General features: G+C 43.8%; 2 protein-coding genes across 2 annotated transcripts; both read right to left on the bottom strand.

Moving 5' to 3' along the window:
* Positions 1-5,515: 5,515 nt before the first annotated feature.
* On the bottom strand, positions 5,516-9,559 carry LOC110538188 (hyaluronan synthase 1-like). The gene is made up of 5 exons (XM_090192998.1): positions 9,389-9,559; positions 8,209-8,919; positions 7,692-7,917; positions 7,381-7,513; positions 5,516-7,264 (listed from the first exon to the last, which is right to left on the bottom strand). Exons 2-5 carry the CDS (start codon positions 8,899-8,901, stop codon positions 6,589-6,591), a joined length of 1,728 nt encoding a protein of 575 aa, XP_090049124.1. The 5' UTR covers positions 8,902-8,919; positions 9,389-9,559; the 3' UTR covers positions 5,516-6,588.
* Positions 9,560-11,868: 2,309 nt separating this feature from the next.
* On the bottom strand, positions 11,869-19,898 carry LOC149984908 (trypsin-3-like). Its single transcript, XM_090193726.1, has 4 exons — positions 19,850-19,898; positions 19,504-19,554; positions 15,602-15,755; positions 11,869-12,226 (listed from the first exon to the last, which is right to left on the bottom strand). Exons 1-4 carry the CDS (start codon positions 19,896-19,898, stop codon positions 11,920-11,922), a joined length of 561 nt encoding a protein of 186 aa, XP_090049852.1. The 3' UTR covers positions 11,869-11,919.
* Positions 19,899-20,550: the final 652 nt, after the last annotated feature.

Here is a 20,550-nt window from a genome sequence, read left to right as displayed (position 1 = left end):
TAAAATGAACAAAAACAGACAATAGCTTCTTAGCAAAGAGCAATTTGTCAAGCAAGAATTTTGCTAGAACTGTCAGAGTGGTCTGAATGTGGAGGGGAAAACTGAAAACTAGCTCTTATTGCCTCCCGGGTGGCACAGTGGTTAAGGGCGCTGTACTGCAGCGCTCTTGCTAGGAGAAGCTCCGCCTTATCTCAGCTCACTGGTCACCATAGCAACACCCACCCGTAGCATGCGCTCCAGCAGGTATATCTCACTGGTCATCCCCAAAGCCAACACCTACTTTGGCCACCTTTCCTTCCAGTTCTCTGCTGCCAATGACAGGAAGGAATTGCAAAAATCGCTGAAATTGGAGACTTATATCTCCCTCACTAACTTTAAGCATCAGCTATCTGAGCAGCTTACCGTTCGCTGCAGCTGTACACTGCCCGTCTGTAAATTGCCCATCCAACTACCTACCTCATCTCCATATTGTTTTTATTTACTTTTGCACATCATCATCTGCACATCGATCACTCCAGTGTTAATTTGCTCAATTGTAACTACTTCGACTCTATGGCCTACTTATTGCCGAACCTCCTTATTCAATTTGCAAACACTGTATATAGACGTTTCTATTGTGTTATTGGCTGTACGTTTGTTTATGTGTAACTCTGTTGTTTTTTTGTTGCACTGCTTTGCTTTATCTTGGCGAGGTCACAGTTGTAAATGAGATATTGTTGTCAAATAAAGGTGGAAAAAAAGAGGTGTCTTCACTGACATTTTCAACCTCTTCCTGTAATACCAACATGTTTCAAGCAGACAACCATTGTCCCTGTGCCAAAGAACACAAAGGTAATCTGCCTAAATGACTACCAACCAGTAGCACTCACATTTATAGCCATGAAATCCTTTGGAAGGCTAGTCATGGATCACATCAACACCGTTACCCCAGAATCCCTAGAACCACTCCAATTTGCATGCCGGAGTCTTAATCTCTATTGCACTCCACACTGCCTTTTCACACCTGGACAAAAGGAACACCTATGTGAGAATGCTATTCATTGACTACAGCTCAGCGTTCAACACCATAGTGCCGTCAAAGCTCATCATTAAGCTAAGGACCCTGGGACTAAACACCTCCCTCTGCAACTGGATCCTGGACTTCCTGATGGGCCGCCCCCAGGTGGTAAGGGTAGGTAACAACACATCCACCATGCTGATCCTCAACATGGGGCCCCTCAGGGGTGCGTGCTCAGTCCCTCCTCCACTCCCTGTTCATTCATGACTGCACGGCCAGGCACTACTCCAACACCATCATTAAGTTTGCTGATGACACAACAGTGGTATGCCTGATCACCGACAGCGATGACAGCCTATATGGAGGAGGTCAGAGACCTGACCGTATGGTGCAAGGACAGCGACCTCTCCCTCAACTTGATCAAGACAAAGGATATGATTGTTGACTACAGGATAAGGAGAACCGAGCACATTCTCATCGACAGGGTTGTAGTGTAGCAGGTTGAGAGCTTTAAGTTCCTTGGTGTCCACATCACCAACAAACAAACAGGGTCCAAGAACACCAAGACAGTTGTGAAGAGGGCATGACAACACCTATTCCCCCTCAGGAGACTGAAAGGATTTGGCATGGGTCCTCAGCTCCTCAAAAGGTGCAGCTGCACCATCAAGAGCATCCTGACGGGTTGCATCACTGCCTGGTATGGCAACTGCTTGGCCTCCAACCGCAAAGCTCTACAGAGGGTAGTGTGTACGGACCAGTACATCAACAGGGCCAAGCTTCCTGCCATCCAGGACCTCTATACCAGTCGGTGTCAGAGGAAGACCCTTAAAATTGTCAAAGACTCCAGCCACCCTAGTTATAGACTGTTCTCTCTGCTACCGCACGGCAAGCGCTACTATCTATGTCCAAGAGGCTTTTGAACAGCTTCTACCCCCAAGCCATAAGACTCCTGAACATCTAATCAAATGACTACCCAGACTATTTGCATTGCCCCCCCCCCCCCCTCTTCTACGCTGCTGCTACTTTCTGTTAGTATCTATGCACAGTCACTTTAATAATTCTACCTACATGCACATATTACCTCGACACCGAAGCACCCGCACATTGACTCTAACGGTACCCCCTGTATTTAGCCCCGCTATTGTTATTTACTGCTGCTCTTTAATTATTTATTTTCTTAACTCATCCTTTTTTGTGGGGTATTTTCTTAAAACTGTGTTGTTGGTTAGGGGCTTGTAAGTAAGCATTTCACTGTACAGTCTACAACTGTTGTAATCGGCATATGTAACAAATCAGATTTGATTTGATCTCAGCAAACGTTATATGACAGATTTGGACCAGTGGTTTAACCAGTTGATAATGCTGTTGTTTTCATTTAACCAGTTGATAATGCTGTTGTTTTAATTTAACCAGTTGATAATGCCGCTGTAGTGTTCATTTAACCAGTTGATAATGCTGCTGTCGTGTTAATTTAACCAGTTGATAAAGCTGTTGTCGTGTTCATTTAACTGGTTGATAATGCTGTTTTAGTGTTCATTTGACAAGTTGATAATGCTGTTGTGTTCATTTAACCGGTTAATAATGCTGTTGTAGTGTTCATTTGACAAGTTGATAATGCTGTTGTGTTCATTTAACCGGTTGATAATGCTGTTGTAGTGTTCATTTGACAAGTTGATCATGCTGTTTTTTGTGGTTTTCCAGAACATATGTGGCAATTATTTATTTCAGAAGGAGCCAGCAAAACTAGTGCTCTCTGTATGTGCTCTGGGTCATTAGACACCATCAGACATACACCTGTCTGGGAATTCCTGTAACTGTTATATGGCCTAATATGTACTGTTGCTATGGTTATACCTCTTGGGTCTTTTCCAGAACATGGGTGTCCCTTTCAGAGTAGTAAGCAGGATGACATGTCTGATTATTTCTGTAAAGTGTCAAGGACTGTTGCTATGGTCCTACATGCATGAACATGTAACACTTGTCTGATGAAGAAGGAGTGGACCAAAGCGCAGCGTGGTTAAGTGTTCATGATTTATTTTCTAAACACTTGAACAAAGAGCAAAATGACAACGAACCGTTCTGTCAGGTGCAGAAACACAAAACAGAAAATAACTACCCACAAAACACAGGTGGGAAAAGGCTACCTAAGTATGATTCCCAATCAGAGACCATGATAGACAGCTGTCCCTGATTGAGAACCATACCCGGCCAAAACAAAGAAATACAAAACATAGAAAAATGAACATAGAATGCCCACCCAAATCACACCCTGACCAAACCAAAATAGAGACATAAAAAGCTCTAAGGTCAGTGACAGAACATGTCTTAAGGCCAGGACATGTCTGTATTTTTGAACTACTATTGTGGCTCTACAGTTTCCATGCCCTGATGTGAAACAAAACTAAAATGAGTGCAAAGCAATAAGATAACGATGGCTAAATAGAGTCATTGAGAGGAGATACTATGGGTGTGACGTAAGGAGGAAAAATGCAGAAGTATGTGCCAAGACTGGAAAGGGGTTGATTTCATGAACCAGCTCTGCTTTTATTATGTTGTAAAAAAAAGTATATTTGAACTCACAGGCTCCGGTATTTATGAATATATGAATATATGAATATTTCCACGACATTGTCGTGTTCATTTAACCAGTTGATAATGCTGTTGTCGTGTTCATTTAACCAGTTGATAATGCTGTTGTCGTGTTCATTTAACCAGTTGATAATGCTGTTGTCGTGTTCATTTAACCAGTTGATAATGCTGCTGTCGTGTTCATTTGACCAGTTGATAATGCTGTTGTCGTGTTCATTTAACCACTTGATAATGCTGCTGTCGTGTTCATTTAACCAGTTGATAATGCTGTTGTCGTGTTCATTTAACCAGTTGATAATGCTGCTGTTGTGTTCATTTAACCAGTTGATAATACTGTTGTCGTGTTCATTTAACCAGTTGATAACGCTGTTGTCGTGTTCATTTAACCAGTTGATAATGCTGTTGTCGTGTTCATTTAACCAGTTGATAATGCTGCTGTTGTGTTCATTTAACCAGTTGATAATACTGTTGTCGTGTTCATTTAACCAGTTGATAACGCTGTTGTCGTGTTCATTTAACCAGTTGATAATGCTGTTGTCGTGTTTGTTTAACCAGTTGATAATGCTGTTGTCATTTTTATTTCACCTGTTGATAATGCTGTTGTCGTGTTCGTTTAACCAGTTGATAATGCTGTTGTCGTGTTCGTTTAACCAGTTGATAATGCTGTTGTCGTGTTTGTTTAACCAGTTGATAATACTGTTGTCGTGTTCGTTTAACCAGTTGATAATGCTGTTGTCGTGTTCGTTTAACCAGTTGATAATGCTGTTGTCGTGTTTGTTTAACCAGTTGATAATGCTGTTGTCATTTTTATTTCACCAGTTGATGATGCCGTTGTCGTTTTTATTTAACCAGTTGATAAAGCTGTTGTAGTGTTCATTTCGAGCTGTTGCACATCTATAAATGAAAGACCTCTAATCAGTCAAGAACATTCATCATTGTCAGATAAATATATCTGTTATATATTGTCTTCCACATTCAACCCAAACCCTTTAAATCAGAGAGGTGCTTGGGACTTCCTTAATTGACGTCCACGTCACCAATTGCTGTTGGGGGTTAACTGCCTTGCTCAAGGGCAGAACACCAGATGTTTCAACCTTGCCGGCTCGGGGATTCAAACCAGCGACCTTTCGGTTACTGGCCCAACACTACCTACTAAGGCTACTGCCCCCAGAATGGTGGTTCACACAGCTAATATTTTCTCTGCAAGACTCTTTAACACTCTGTTAGTGTTACATAAGTGTTAAAAACAATTGGGTGTCACTTACACAATTCATATAGAGTTTATACAATAATGAACTGTATATTACAGTTTCCAGACTCTTTTAGAACTTCCACCCACCCAGACCTGTCATCAAAAGTTTGTATGGTACAAAAACAGCAAAAAGGTCTCTCCTCCCTCCAACAGTCAAATGAAACCAATGCAAAGCAACTGGCCCTCTAACTGCCCTGAGAGGTCAGAAATGTTGACTCTACATCAGTAATTATACCTCTTGATGAGCAACGATGACCCTCCTGATGATAGATGTCTCTAACAGAACCTCTCATTTCTCAGATTATCATGTGTTGCTCAATGGAAATGGCACGTCTTTCCTACAGTCAACAGAACCATTAGTGGATAGTACATCATGCAGACGTTCCATTGCAAGCTAGGGGCCAGTATTAGGGGCTACAATAAAGGATGGTAGATTATGGGTTGTAGAAATCATTGGAATGACTGTATTTTCCTTCCCTTCTGACCACAATGGTTACCTTGCCTATCAACTGTCAGGGAAATCAGGGGTATAGTTAGCATTGACAGTGGAGTCAGATGAAGCAACCATTAAGACACCGATTTCAAAATCCTAGATTGATAGGATCATTGAGAGATGGGTGTGGTAGCCAAAACAATTCCTCCTCAATAAATCAACAGTAGGCTACTGTACTTCATTCTTTTCATAAAATACTTCATTTTTATTTTCTCCTTTTTATCAAATTCCCAAAACATACATACATTCATTCACATTTGCAAAATAATATGACAAAGGAAATCATCACATACAATGAAAAATGTGCATGAAGAATTTATACAGATGTGCTCAGTCAGTTCAGTTCAAACCAAGCCAGGTGCATCTCTCATGTCTATACTCAACATGACAGCAGAACCATTGTCCCTCTATCTCACAGGGCTTCACAACGCATCCCTGGGAGTGGACATCACATGTATGATTGTCTAATTGTCTTCCTACGGAGTCTGTCACTATTATTTACACTGAAATAAATATTTTCACTTAGAACCACAAGACATTTTGCTAGTTTTCTTCCAAGGTAATGTTAAAAAAAAAAAAATCCCAGTCCAATTTCCAGTGCATTATTGAGAGAAGTATATTTAAAAAAAAGAAAAGCTACTATGTCTGATATAGTATTTTGTTGTGTAAGGCACATATCAAGTCATATACAGCGTGATCTAATAACAGTTCAATCATGTTGTGCTCAAGAGAGATTACAAATCCTTATATTAAGTAAATGTAACACTTCGTTCGTTGGGAAGTCAGTAGAAATAAGCAACAGCAAATCAAGGGCCATCTAGAACAGATTATTAGTCTTATCATCAACTGCTGAGAGGACTCCTGAGAGGTATACTATATTGCTTCCATATACAGTTTCTGTTATAAAGTATGTGTAAAGACAACTGAATGTCAAATATTCACTCTCTTAACAACTAACAACTCCTTTCTCCATCTTCAGTAGCACGGCAAACTGTAGTTATCACCAATGTATTCTCATCTTTGACACTATTCTTGATGAAGCTTCCCAGAGTCTAGGTAATTGTTCTCATATACAGTACATTATATACATTTATATATGATATGGTTCAGTTGATTTAGCAGCTGTATAAAAGTTATCTGTTCGCAAACAGCAACTGTAGCAGAAGATGACATAAAAAATTGAAATATCTTTGATGTACAAAACACTAAATAAATACTAAATACCCAGTATTTTTTTCCTTGTACAGAAAACTGTCCCTATACGCTTACGTCATAACTTTGGGAGCGTTTCCTACACAGCCTGCGGAACCACACCCAGTAAAGGAAGATCATGAGGAACCAGTAGCAGACGTACGCCACACAGCCGTAGATCAGAAACCTGGTCTCTAGGACCTTAGCCGGCGTGAACCAGCCCTTCTGGCTCTCCTTGTAGATGGTGTAGCAGGACCCACCCAGCAAGATGGCCGCCCACACCGACAGAGGCAGCAGGGGGATGTAGTTCCCAACCATCTTGCGGCGGCCTGACGTGCCCCAGCTGCTCTTGTTCATGGTGATGATGGCAAAGTACTTGGCGGGCAGCAGGCTGGTCATGTAGAGGGCAGAGTAGAGAGACATGAACACCATGACCAGGTCACGGCGCAGGATGCAGGCATAGGCTGCCTTGATCAGGCCGATGAGCTGGATGCAGCAGAGGACCCAGAGGATGTCCCACAGGGTGCCTGTCCAGAACAGCTGGATGATGGTGGCCGTGACGAAGAAGGGGAAGACACCAGAGACGATGGACTCGTAGGTCATCCACAGGTGGTGCTTGTGCCACCACATGGCGTTGTAGAGCCACTCGCGGAAGTAAGACTTGGTCCAGCGCGTCTGCTGGTTGAGCCACCTGAGGAACTGGCCTGGCGTCTCCGTGTAACACTTGGAGCGGGCCGTGTATCTGAGAGCAGAGGATGGATGATGATGAATGAGTCTATTATCATCTTATCTCCAGTAAAGTGTTGTGATTCAGTTTATTTGTGTATGAGGATTATGTGTGAAGAAATGTATACTCACTTGGTGGCATAGCCCATGCTGAGCATGCGATTGGTGAGATGTCTGTCATCCCCAAATGTGCAGTGAGTCCCCAGGAACTTCTGGTTGTACCAGGACTCTAAGAACTGCTGGAGGAGGTCATTCCTGTACAAACCTGAGGATGAAACCAAATCTATGTTATTGTACTGCAGTTTACATGCATGTACATTCAAATGTTATGTTAATGAATACAAATAACATAGTAATATTACATGACTACCAGTAACATAAAGAAGAGAAGCAAGGTTATGACTCATGTTTATCGCGGTCACAGGAAAGTGTAATTTCCTTACCCAGGGGACCGCTGATGCAGGAGACACAGTTGAAGAAGGACTGGCAGGACCTCTCGATGTTGAACGCCATCCAGTAGCGCAGGCTGCTCATGAAGCTGATGTAGGACTCCTTGAGGTTGAGGATCATCACGTCTCCTCCCACCGCCCCGTACTTCTGGTTGCTCTCCAGAACCTTACACAGCTCCACCGTAGCCAGGGGGTCTAGCTTGGTGTCAGAGTCACACACCTGGAAGAGAGAGAGAGAGAGAGAGAGAGAGAGAGAGAGAGAGAGAGAGAGAGAGAGAGAGAGAGAGAGAGAGAGAGAGAGAGAGAGAGAGAGAGAGAGAGAGAGAGAGAGAGAGAGAGAGAGAGAGAGAGAGAGAGAGAGAGAGAGAGAGAGAGAGAGAGAGAGAGAGAGAGAGAGAGAGAGAGAGAGAGAGAGAGAGAGAGAGAGAGAGAGAGAGAGAGAGAGAGATATTAAATACAGTATTTCCCTAATCTCAAGAGCCAAACAAAGAGATGTAAGTAAACTCCTCACCTGTATGTAGTCCACCGACAGTCCCAGTGCCTTGAACGCTGTGTACATCACCTCCCTCTTTCCACCCCACTTCTGCATGATGCACACACACCTCCTGCTGTTGATCAGATCTTCCACCTCCCTCCTCTGGGGGTCCTCTCCCAGCCCATAACTAGCATCCCCGGCAGGGCCTATCACTCCGGGGATGCCCCCCTCCTGGGTCTGGGTGGGGTCCCATGTGTGGTAGTTATTCCTCCACACGTAACAGCCAGGGTCCTGATCTGCAAACACCTCCCTGAACATCTCCAGCATGTAGAGGTCGTCCTCTGAGTTCCCATCCACCACCATGATGACCCGCAGCAGCTCTGGAGGGTATTTGAGGGCCCGAATGGAGTTGAGGCACTCACGCAGGTATTCTGGGTCCTCCTGGTAGGCTGAGATAGTGAAACCGATGGTCTTGGTGAATGTGCAGGCCTTGCTTCGGGCCCTCATGCGGCGGTGCTCCACGAAGGCGAAAAAGCTCTGGACCAGGACGTGGAGCCCCAGCAGGAGGCCATAGAACCCAAAGGAGATGATGCCGTATGGGGAGGTGGTCAGCTGGAAGCCCTGAACATAGGCCCACACCATCACCCCCAGCACCACCAGGGCAAAGAGGAATGTCAGGATGGCACGGACTATCGAGCCCACCTGCCTTAGTAACGGTTTCAGTTCCATTTTCCCCCCTTTAGATACCTGTTGTCAATCAATGAAGATGAACATTGAAGATAAATATATTGAAACAGGAACAAATAGGCTAAATTAAAGATTAGATTTCATTTATTGTATTAAGTGAATTGATTGAAAAAGGCTAATCATTATTTCAAGTATTATTATGGCAAACAATACGGGGTCCATAAAATGTATTTGATTTTGATTTTAACCTTTAGGATTGCTTATTATAAGATATAAAAAAATATGGGCCTCATTATGTCAAGTAAGTTCCAGATAACTATAAATACCAAAGACATCCTACCACAAAAGCGTTATCATGAAAACATATATATATTTGTTTTTATTTGACCCATCAATCTTCCAAAGATGTCATCAAGAAGTTACCTTGTTTCTTTGTGACGTAGGCAATGTACCGCAAAACGAAAATGTATTTCTAATGGTAAAAAAACAACAACAAAAAAACATTTCGATTAAAAATGTATAGCCTTACCTGCCTTTGGTGCCAAATTACTCCACTCTTGAAATGCCCCTTCCTCTCTGTCTCCTACTCTCTACTCTGGCAATTTGCGTGAAGTTCGATTACTTTATAAACTTGAGATGCTCCAGATGCTGCCAGATGTGAGCGCACATACAGTGGCCCAGAGCAAACCATCATAGGTATAACGCCCTTAATACTGGGCTTGTGAGTCAGCACGTGCTGCGTCAAAGTAGAAAATAGGTCCATAGTGAATTCGCCGAATGTAAATCAACAGGGATTAGATTTGCTCCAGTAAAAGTAGTTATGTGCGTCCATTTTATAGGAAAATCCGTATGTTGGATTTCCTTCAGGAATGCACCATTTAGTAAATTTCTAATCATTCCAAGTTTGACTCAAATACGTCGCACTGTCAAATATATGCCTTTTGTCAAATGTATCTAATACAGGGTAAACCTCCATAATGACCACAGTAATCCTGAAAATGAAACTATTAGGCTTTCTGTTTGTGTTGTCGACCAAAAAAAGATTGATCTTGATCAATTGTAGGCTACTTATTTACAGTTATTTTTTTGGAATACAGGCATTTAGATATTATTCACTTAACTATTGAATAGAATAGAGTAGAATAAAATAGATTATCCTACTTCATTTTTCCCATAGGGAACTTGTGGCATTTGGATTCGACAATAAATACATAACAACACAATTTACATTTGGCACAAACCACTTATACAAGATCAACCAAAAGTTTGGGAAATATCACTACTCTCATCTCCACCATACATTTCCATTGAGGAATATTGCATCACAACTACCTTGTCCCTGACCAGTCACTGCCCTGATCTGTCAAGAAGTTGAATGATGCCCTCTGGTGGCACTATAATAACCCTGCATCCTTTCTCTTGTACTGAACATTGTCAGGCAATGCCAGCCACAAGGCTAACAAATGTATATCCACCACCACACATGACTGTTGCATAGAGATGGGCACATCAAGCAGTGTTTATGGCCATATGACCATATCTTATCTCATGGATCAACCTGAGGGTCTTTGTTTTGGTTCAGTGACAGTGAAACATGACATACTGTAATACTGCCTCAGTCATACATATTCCTTGGTAAAGAGGCTGAACATACTACAGTAAAACCATGGGAGATTTTTGATATTGCCTTGTTTCCAAAATGGTGGTTTGGAACTCGGGACCCAATGGTTAATCACCGCTAACTCTGCTTGGGTTGCAGACCCCAAATATATTGGTTTTATTTGTGGTTTTGCAAGGGTCACAAGGAAACGCCAACAGCCTCAGAGAGCAAATAACTTGGGAACCAATACCATATGTATTTTGGCAGGTTTAATTTCGATGACCTCGAAAGACCTAGCTGCAGTGGTTTATAAAGTACCTAATTGTCATACTTGAGTCAAAGTAAAGATATAGTACCTTAATAGAAAATACTCAAATAAAAGTGAAAGTCACCCGGTAAAATACTACTTGAGTTAAAGTCGAAAAGTATTTGGTTTTAAATATACTTCAGTATCAAAAGTAAAATAATTTCAAATTCCTCATATTAAGCCAACAAGCCGGCATGATTTTATTTTACTTACGGATAGCCAGGGGCACACTACAACACTCAGACATCATTTACAAATGAAGCATTTGTGTTCAGTCAGTTCGCCAGATCAGAGACAGTAGGGATGACCAGGGATGTTCTCTTGATAAGTGCTTGAAATGGACTATGTTCCTGTCCTGCTAAGCATTCAAAATGTAAGTACTTTTGGATGTCAGGGAAAATGTATGGAGGATAAAGTCACTTATTTTCTTTAGGAATGTAGTGAAACAAAAGTCAAAGTTGAATAGTTGAAAAATATAAATAGTAATGTAAAGTACAGATATCCAAAAAAATGACTTAAGTAATACTTTAAAATTATTTTTACTTAAGTACTTTACACCACTGCCTAGCTGTCCATTCTACTTTATTTACCCTGACTACATCTTTAGGGACATAGAAATCTGATGACGAGATCGTTGAAGACCCACACCCATAGCCACCGGCACTGTTGTGACGAATCCACACGCCTCAGGTCAGACCCAAATAGGATGCCTCAGGCCACAGGGCCAACAGAGCCCTTGGCCTGGTCACTATGATGTCATGGTGAAGGGTGTGGTACGTGGGGTATTTTGGATGGTGGGTGGACTTGGCAAATCTGGGTATTCTACCGTATTGTGAGAATATTCCCACACTGGAAGACTGACTAAGGCCATAGTATAAATAGAATATGTATCCTTTGCTTCTCTTTGCTAGACATGATTTGGTCATGTTTTTTGATTATCGCTTAAGATTGATCAGGGTATAGCCAGCAGATGGAGCCAAGTGTTCAGTTTTTACCTCTTGTACCCTCAAGTTAGCACCTTCACGATAGCTCAAAAAGTCAACCCTATGATGTCACTCAACACAGACCACACGATAAACCATTCAATAAACAGACACACTTTATTTGATATCAGTTCAAATGGTTAATTCCATGACATCAGGACCAGCCTTTGCTACTTAGCCAGATGCAATGACATGTAGTTGCAGACTTTGGTGTAGACACCAGGCTTCTTCCTGAGAGCACAGCCATGACCCCAGGACACAACACCCTGTAGCTCCCCATCACACACCAGAGGAGCACCAGAGTCACCCTGAGAGGTGGGGGGGTAGAGAGTAAGAAAGAAAGTGACAGAGAGGAAGATGGGGGAGGTGATGCGAGAGATAAAGAGAGGGCGCAACAAGCCGGAGTGACAGGACAAGATAGCGAGATTCAGTGACAGAGCAAGATGAAGAGAGACAAGAAAATATATAACCAGAGATCAGTGTGATTGCATCATGGTAAAAACTGTGAAAACAAGAAGGTGAAATATGAAGAAGTACAGTACAGACCTATTCTGTCTTCTAGTTCTGTCTTCTTCTGTGCTTCTAGTTCCGACCATGCAGTAATAACCAACGAGTAATCTAACCTAACAATTCCACAACTACTACCTTATACACACAAGTGTAAAGGGATAGGGAATATGTACATGAAGATATATGAATGAGTGATGGTACAGAACGGCATAGGAAAGATGCAGTAGATGGGATCGAGTACAGTATATACATATGAGATGAGTAATGTAGGGTATGTAAACATAAAAGTGTCATAGTTTAAAGTGGCTAGTGATACATGTATTACATAAAGATGGCAAGATGCTGTAGATGATATAGAGTACAGTATATACATATGAGATGAGTAATGTAGGGTATGTAATGGGCTTGATTACCAACCACGACGAGAAAGCGTACAGGGAGGAGATGAGGGCACTAGGAGTGTGGTGTCAGGAAAACAATCTCTCAATCAATGTCAACAAAACAAAGGAGATGATAGTGGACTTCAGGAAACAGCAGAAGGAGCACCCCCCATCCACATTGTAAACATTATATTAAGTGGCATTGTTTAAAGTGACTAGTGATACATTTTTTACATCCATTTTTCCATTATTAAAGTGGCTGGAGTGGAGTCAGTATGTTGGCAGCAGCCACTCAATGTTAGTGGTGGCTGTTTAACAGTCTGATGGCCTTGAGATAGAAGCTGTTTTTCAGTCTCTCGTTCCCTGCTTTGATGCACCTGTACTGACCTCGCCTTCTGGATGATAGCGGGGTGAACAGGCAGTGGCTCGGGTGGTTGTTGTCCTTGATGATCTTTATGGCCCTCCTGTGACATCGGGTGGTGTAGGTGTCCTGGAGGGCAGGTAGTTTGCCCCCGGTGATGCGTTGTGCAGACCTCACTACCCTCTGGAGAGCCTTGCGGCTGAGGGTGATGCAGTTGCCGTACCAGACGATGATACAGCCCGACAGGATGCTTTCGATTGTGCGCCTGTAAAAGTTTGTCAAGATTTTGGGTGACAAGCCAAATTTCTTCAGCCTCCTGAAGTTGAAGAGGCGCTGCTGCGTCTTCTTCACCACGCTGTCTGTGTGGGTGGACCATTTCAGTTTCTGTGATGTGTACGCCGAGGACCTTAAAACTTTCCACCTTCTCCACTGCTGTCCCTTCAATGTGGATGGGGTGTGCTCCCTCTGCTATTTCCTGAAGTCCACTATCATCTCCTTTGTTTTGTTGACATTGATTGAGAGATTGTTTTCCTGACACCACACTCCTAGTGCCCTCATCTCCTCCCTGTACGCTTTCTCGTCGTGGTTGGTAATCAAGCCCATTACTGTTGTGTCGTTTGCAAACTTGATGATTGAGTTGGAGGCGTGCATGGTCACGCAGTCGTAGGTGAACAAGGAGTATGGGATGGGGCTGAGCACGCACCCTTGTGGGGCCCCAGTGTTGAGGGTCAGCGAAGTGGAGATGTTGTTTCCTACCTTCACCACCTCGGGTGGGCCCATCAGAAAGTCCAGGACCCAATTGCACAGGGCGGGGTTGAGACCCAGGGCCTCAAGCTTGATGAGCTTGGAGGGTACTATGGTGTTGAATGCTGAGCTATAGTCAATGAACAGCATACTTACATAGGTATTCCTCTTGTCCAGATGGGATAGGGCAGTGTGCAACATGATGGCGACTGCATCGTCTGTGGACCTGTTGGGGTGGTATGCAAACTGAAGTGGGTCTAGGGTGATCCTTGACTAGTCTCTCAAAGCACTTCATGATGGCATAAATGAGTTCAATTACCTTTGCCTTCTTGGGTACAGGAAAAATGGGGAGCAGTCCTTGTTAGCGGGCCATGAAGGTGGCACTGTATTATCCTCAAAGCGGGCAAAGAAGGTGTTAAGTTTGTCTGGAAGTGTGACGTCGGTGTCTGTGACGTGGCTGGTTTTTTTTTTGTAGTCCGTGATTTTGCCACAGACCTTGCCACATACGTCTCATGTCTGATCCATTGAATTGCGACTCCACTTTGTCCCTGTACCAGCATTTCGCTTGTTTGATTGCCTTGCGGAGGGAATAACTACACTGTTTATATTCAGCCATATTCCCAGACCACTTTCCATGGTTAAATACGATGGTTCGCGCTTTCAGTTTTGCGCAAATGCTCCCATCCATCCACGGTTTTTGGTTAGGGTAGGTTTTAATAGTCACAGTGGGTACATCTCCAATGCATTTCTTAATAAACTCACTCACAGAGTCAGCGTACAAATCAATGTTGTTATCTGAGGCTGACCGGAACATATCCCAGTCCACATGATCAAAACAATCTTGAAGCGTAAATTCCGATTGGTCAGACCAGCGTTGAATGGTTCTAGTCACTAGTACATCCTGTTTGAGTTTCTACCTATAAGACGAAAGGAGCAAGATGGCGCCATGGTCAGATTTGCCGAAGGGAGGGCTGGGGAGGGCTTTGTATGCATCGCGGAAGTTAGAGTATTAGTGATCGAGTGTATTACCCCCGCGCGTAGTGCAATCAATATGCTGATAGAATTTAGGTAGCCTTGTTCTCAAATTTACTGTCTTAAAATCCCCAGCTACAATAAATGCAGCCTCAGGATATATGGTTTCCAGTTTACAAAGAGTCCAGTGAAGTTCCTTGAGGGCCGTCTTGGTGTCTGCTTGAGGGGGAATGAACACAGCTGTGACGATAACTGACAAGAATTTTCTTGGGAGGTAATTTGGCCAGCATTTGATTGTAAGGAATTCTAGGAATCGTTAATCATGAAGCATGCACCCCCGCCCTTACACTTCCCAGAGAGGTGTTTATCTCTGTCGGCGCAATGTATGGAGAAGCCCGGTGGCTGAACCGATAACGACAACATATCCCGAGAGAGCCATGTTTCTGTGAAACAGAGAATGTTACAATCTCTGATGTCTCTCTGGAAGGCAACCCTTGCTCAAATTTCATATACCTTGTTGTCAAGAGACTGGACATTGGTGAGTAGTATACTCGGGAGCAGTGGGCGATGTGCACATCTATAGAGCCTGACCAGGAGGCCTCTCCATCTGCCCCTTCTGCGGCGCCATTGGATTTGTTGGATTTTCTGTATGTTAAGGTTTACCCATTTCATCGAAACAGTTCTACAACAGTTGTGGTCTAAAATCCGAATGGACTTAACCGTTAAACATGATATTACAAAGAGCAAAGCATACCATTCTAGATTAAATTGGGATTTTAAGGCCTACACCACCAGAATGTTCATAAAATAAAATAAAGTGTAAAAAAAACATTTCATTATTTTTGAAATACTCTAGCACATAGTAACTCTGAAGTCTGCACTTACGATTTGTAGCAGTGGGCAGCAGAGAGCACCCATTCACTAGAGAGGAGGATCCTTCCACAGAGGTTGTACCCTGTGTACAGAGACACCTGGTAGGGAACAGAGTTCTTCCTGCTCTCATACCCTCCTACAACCGTGTCGTCCTCCTCAAGAGCAGCTAAAATTCAAAGGGAAATGAAAAATAAAACAAAAGTCTGATTGAGATTAATGACGTCTTAGGTTTTTCATCAGAATCCACTGTTAACATCAACCAGCAATTTCTTATGTTACGTATTCTGTTATGTCTTCTTTCTTATGTTATGTATTACAGTACCAGAAGAATGAGAAGTTTCATGTTCTTGTTTCAGTCTGTTTTGCTGACAGGATCAGTGTGTCTCCCCTCTCTCTTTTTTTCGTTTCACTCCTCTTATCGCACCTGTTTCAATGACTTTTTTTATCTCAATTTGGAGATCAACTTGTACCAATGACACTCTTGGGGAAAATAACTCCCCGCCACACCCCTCAGTTGGAGTCACTGATAATAACATAGACAAGTCATGCCTGCATCTAATCATATCTTGCTGTAACTACCTTACTGATGCATGTGTAATAGTTAGAGTCTAACTATTACACATGCATCAGTAAGGTAGTTACAGCTATATATGATTATATGCAGGCATGACTTGTCTATGTTATTATCAGTGACTCCCACTGAGGGGGGTGGGGGGGTTATTTTCCACAAATAAGGGAAAATAACTAAAGGGTTATTCAAAGGGTTCTCCTATGGGGACAGCCGAAAAACCCTTTTACATTCTAGATAGCAAAAACATTTCAAATAATGTTTAGGCTACAACCGGAATGGAAGTTGTCCTCAAATAAAAAATAAATTGTCACAGTTGTTAGAATGATTGGACCAAGGTGCAGCATGCGTAGAGTTCCACATGTTTTAATCAAAGAAACTCACCAAAACAAATACAGAAAACAAACGAACCGTAAACTAATTGCAGTGTTAACAGGCACTACACAAAAATAAGATCCCACAAACAACAGGTGGGAAAAGGCTGCCTAAATTTTATCCCCAATCAGAGACAACGATAGACAGCTGCCTCTGATTGGGGACCATACCAGGCCAACAAAGAAATAGAAAACATAGATTGCTCACCCTAGTCACACCCTGACCTAACCAAATAGAGAATTAAAAGGATCTCTAAGGTCAGAGCGTGACAGTACCCCCCCCCCCCCCCTCCAAACCTGAACCTATAGGGGAGGGTCTGGGAGGGCATCTACCCTCGGTGGCGGATCCGGTGCGGGACGCAGATCCCGCTCCACTCGTGGCCACGCCAACTTCGGTGGCACCTCTGGTGCGAGGATCCTCGCCGGAAGCTCCGGACCGTGAATCATCGCCGGAGGAATCGAACCGTGGATCATCGCCGGGGACTCCGGACCATAGATCGTTGCCGGGGACTCCGGACCGTAGATTGTCGCCGGAAGTTTCCGGACCGTAGATCGTCGCCGGAAGCTCCGGACCGTGGATCGTCGCCGGAGGAACCGGAACGTGGATCGTCGCCGGGGACTCCGGACCATAGATCGTCGCAGAAGGCTCCGGACTGGGTATCCCCGCTGGAGGCTCCGGACTGGGAACCATCGCTGGAGGCTCCAGACTGGGAACCGTCGTTGGAGGCTCCGGACTGGGATCCCTCGCTGGAGGCTCTGGACTGCAGACTGTCGCTAGAGGCTCTGGACCGTTGACCGTCGCTGGAGGCTCTGGACCGCTGACCGTCGCTGGAGGCTCTGGAACGCAGACTGTCGCTGGAGGCTCTGGACTGCTGACCGTCGCTGGAGGCTCTGGAACGCAGACTGTCGCTGGAGGCTCTGGACTGCAGACCGTCACTGGAGACTCCGGACCTTGGATCGTCTCTGGAGGCTCCGGGCCATGGATCATCACTGGAGGCTCCGGGCCATGGATCATCACTGGAGGCTCCGGGCCATGGATCATCACTGGAGGCTCCGGGCCATGGATCATCACTGGAACGCAGACTGTCGCTGGAGGCTCTGGACTGCTGACCGTCGCTGGAGGCTCTGGAACGCAGACTGTCGCTGGAGGCTCTGGACTGCAGACCGTCACTGGAGACTCTGGACCTTGGATCGTCTCTGGAGGCTCCAGGCCATGGATCATCACTGGAGGCTCCGGGCCATGGATCATCACTGGAGGCTCCGAGCCATGGATCATCACTGGAGGCTCCGGGCCATGGATCATCACTGGAGGCTCCGAGCCATGGATCATCACTGGAGGCTCCGGGCCATGGATCATCACTGGAGGCTCCGAGCCATGGATCATCACTGGAAGCTTCGGACTGGGAACCGTTGCTGGAGGCTTTCTTCTGAAACTCTTTCTTCTGAAATGAAGGCCAAGAAATTGCCAAGATCTAGTACAACGCTGTGTACTACTCCCTTCACAGAACAGCGCAAACTGTCTCTAACCAGAATAGAAAGAGGAATGGGAGGCCCTGGTGCACAACTGAGCAAGAGGACAAGTGCATTAGAGTGTCTAGTTTGAGAAACAGACACCTCACAAGTCCTCAACTGGCAGCTTCATTAAATAGTACCTGCAAAACATCAGTCTCAACGTCAACAGTGAGGAGGATGCTGGCCCTCTAGGCGGAGTTCCTTGTTCCAGTGTCTGTGTTCTTTTGCCCATATTAATATTTTATTTTTATTGGCCAGTGAGATACGGTGGCTTGCCAAAGCATTCACTTTTGTTATTGACCAAATACTTATTTTCCACCATAATTTGCAAATAAATTAATTAAAAATCCTACAATGTGATTTTCTGGATTTTTTTATATTTTTGTCTGTCATAGTTGAAGTGTACCTATGATGAAAATTACAGGCCTCTCTCATCTTTTTAAGTGGGAGAACTTGCACAATTGGTGGCTGACTAAATACTTTTTTGACCCACTGTAAGTGTGGTGTGGTGTGTAAGTGGTGTAAGTGTACAGAAACAAACACAAGTTCTTCTTTTGGAGGGACAGTTTGTTCGTTTCATGACACAATGTGATTTCACAAGGTTGTCTCCTGAACGTTTCAGCAATCAAACACAAATGAACATTCAATTACATGTTCAATGGAATCACATTATTTGTTGATGGTTCATGATCACAGATTATAGAAGAAAATACAACAAACAAACAAACCTTAGATGTACATTTTTAAAGCTTGCTGGAGATGATACAGAAAATAGCCTGCATGAATATAGTCCAGCTCACTTTACATGCCTCTGAAATAGTATTATTAACATATCTAAAATATCTTTCCTGAGTCAATTACTTCACGATAGTAAGAGGTAGACAAAACTTCTACTACAGTGTGTGCCAAGGTGTTTACCAGCACTTAAAAGGGTGCATTTAGCCAAACCCTGTGATTATATGCACTTATGGCTTAAATATAACACACTCCCATCCAGCACAGGCAAGTTGTTCTCTTCATTTGCTGTTTGTTGCATATCTTATGTTTTGGAGAATAATGCCTCATTCAAACTTTGTGTATATTGAAATGTATTTTGTGACCTCTCCTCCTTGACTATGTTGACATTGATGGATGGTTTCTCAACTGGATTATTTTCGATACAGAATAAAACATAAAAAAATAGAACTACAGCTGAAAAACTACAGCTGCATATTATTCGGGCCAGTCAAATAGCTCTATCAGCCTTTAGATTACAACATGGTTCTGTCAACAGTTGGGTTGGGTGGATCACCTTTCACCAGAATTAACCAGCAACAACTGCAGCACCTGCAAAATTACACAATTTTGCAATAAGCAGGAAGTAGTGCTTTCCTCTTCTGATAGCAAAGGTCAAAATGTGTGTAAAAAGTCTTATTTAGTCACCCGACATGGGAGTGCACACAGTGGTGTACACACTGTACCATGTGTCACCCAGTTGCCCACTTTCTTGAGGCTCCGCAAAACAGAGCTCACTGGATGTGGTCAACAGGCAGGGGAAAAGCAGCAAGAAATATGTCACAGTCCTCTCTTATGCTGCCCGAGGGGGCTATTGACCTTGACAGTGGGCCAGCGCCGCTGCTCACATTTTTTCCACAGCCCTTTTAGTCCGACGAGGGACAACAACCCTTATTCTCCTCTTCATCTTCACCATTTGGGGCTAGCTCCTCCTCATCCTGTTTCACCCTCCCAACCCTCCCTACCCATCCATCCCTCCCTACCCATCCAACCCTCCCTCCCCCTTTCTCCCAGATTTGCTGGGACACAGACTGTCAGATGGTCCTCTGCCACAGATCTGTATGGCACACGTCCCCGTCATCTTGTATGATGTCAATCTCTGCCATGTTTGATAATTCTGTGTCTCTTAGGTCTGCCTAGGGGGGCTGGCATTGTGGTCGGAAGTAGGGACATACTGTACAGTGGGGCAAAAAAGTATTTAGTCAGCCACCAATTGTGCAAGTTCTCCCACTTAAAAAGATGAGAGAGGGGCATGCTTTGGGGCTGTTTTTCTGCAAAGGGACCAGGACGACTGATCCGTGTAAAGGAAAGAATGAATGGGGCCATGTATCGTGAGATTTTGAGTGAAAACCTCCTTCCATCAGCAAGGGCATTGAAGATGAAACATGGCTGGGTCTTTCAGCATAACAATGATCCCAAACACACCACCCGGGCAACGAAGGATTGGCTTCGGCCTAGCCAGTCTCCAGATCTCAACCCTTTAGAAAATCTTTGGAGGGAGTTGAAAGTCCGTGTTTTCCAGCAACAGCCCCAAAACATCACTGCTCTAGAGGAGATCTGCATGGAGGAATGGGCCAAAATACCAGCAACAGTGTGTGAAAACCTTGTGAAGACTTACAGAAAATGTTTGACCTCTGTCATTGCCAACAAAGGGTATATAACAAAGTATTGAGATAAACTTTTGTTCGTGACCAAATACTTATTTTCCACCATAATTTGCAAATAAATTCATT

Source organism: Oncorhynchus mykiss, chromosome 2 (genome assembly GCF_057628025.1).
Source record: "Oncorhynchus mykiss isolate SJ-2025 chromosome 2, ASM5762802v1, whole genome shotgun sequence".
NCBI classification, from domain to species: Eukaryota; Metazoa; Chordata; class Actinopteri; order Salmoniformes; family Salmonidae; genus Oncorhynchus; species Oncorhynchus mykiss.
Note: the sequence above shows the minus strand (reverse complement) of the source record. Positions and strands in the feature narration are given on the sequence as shown.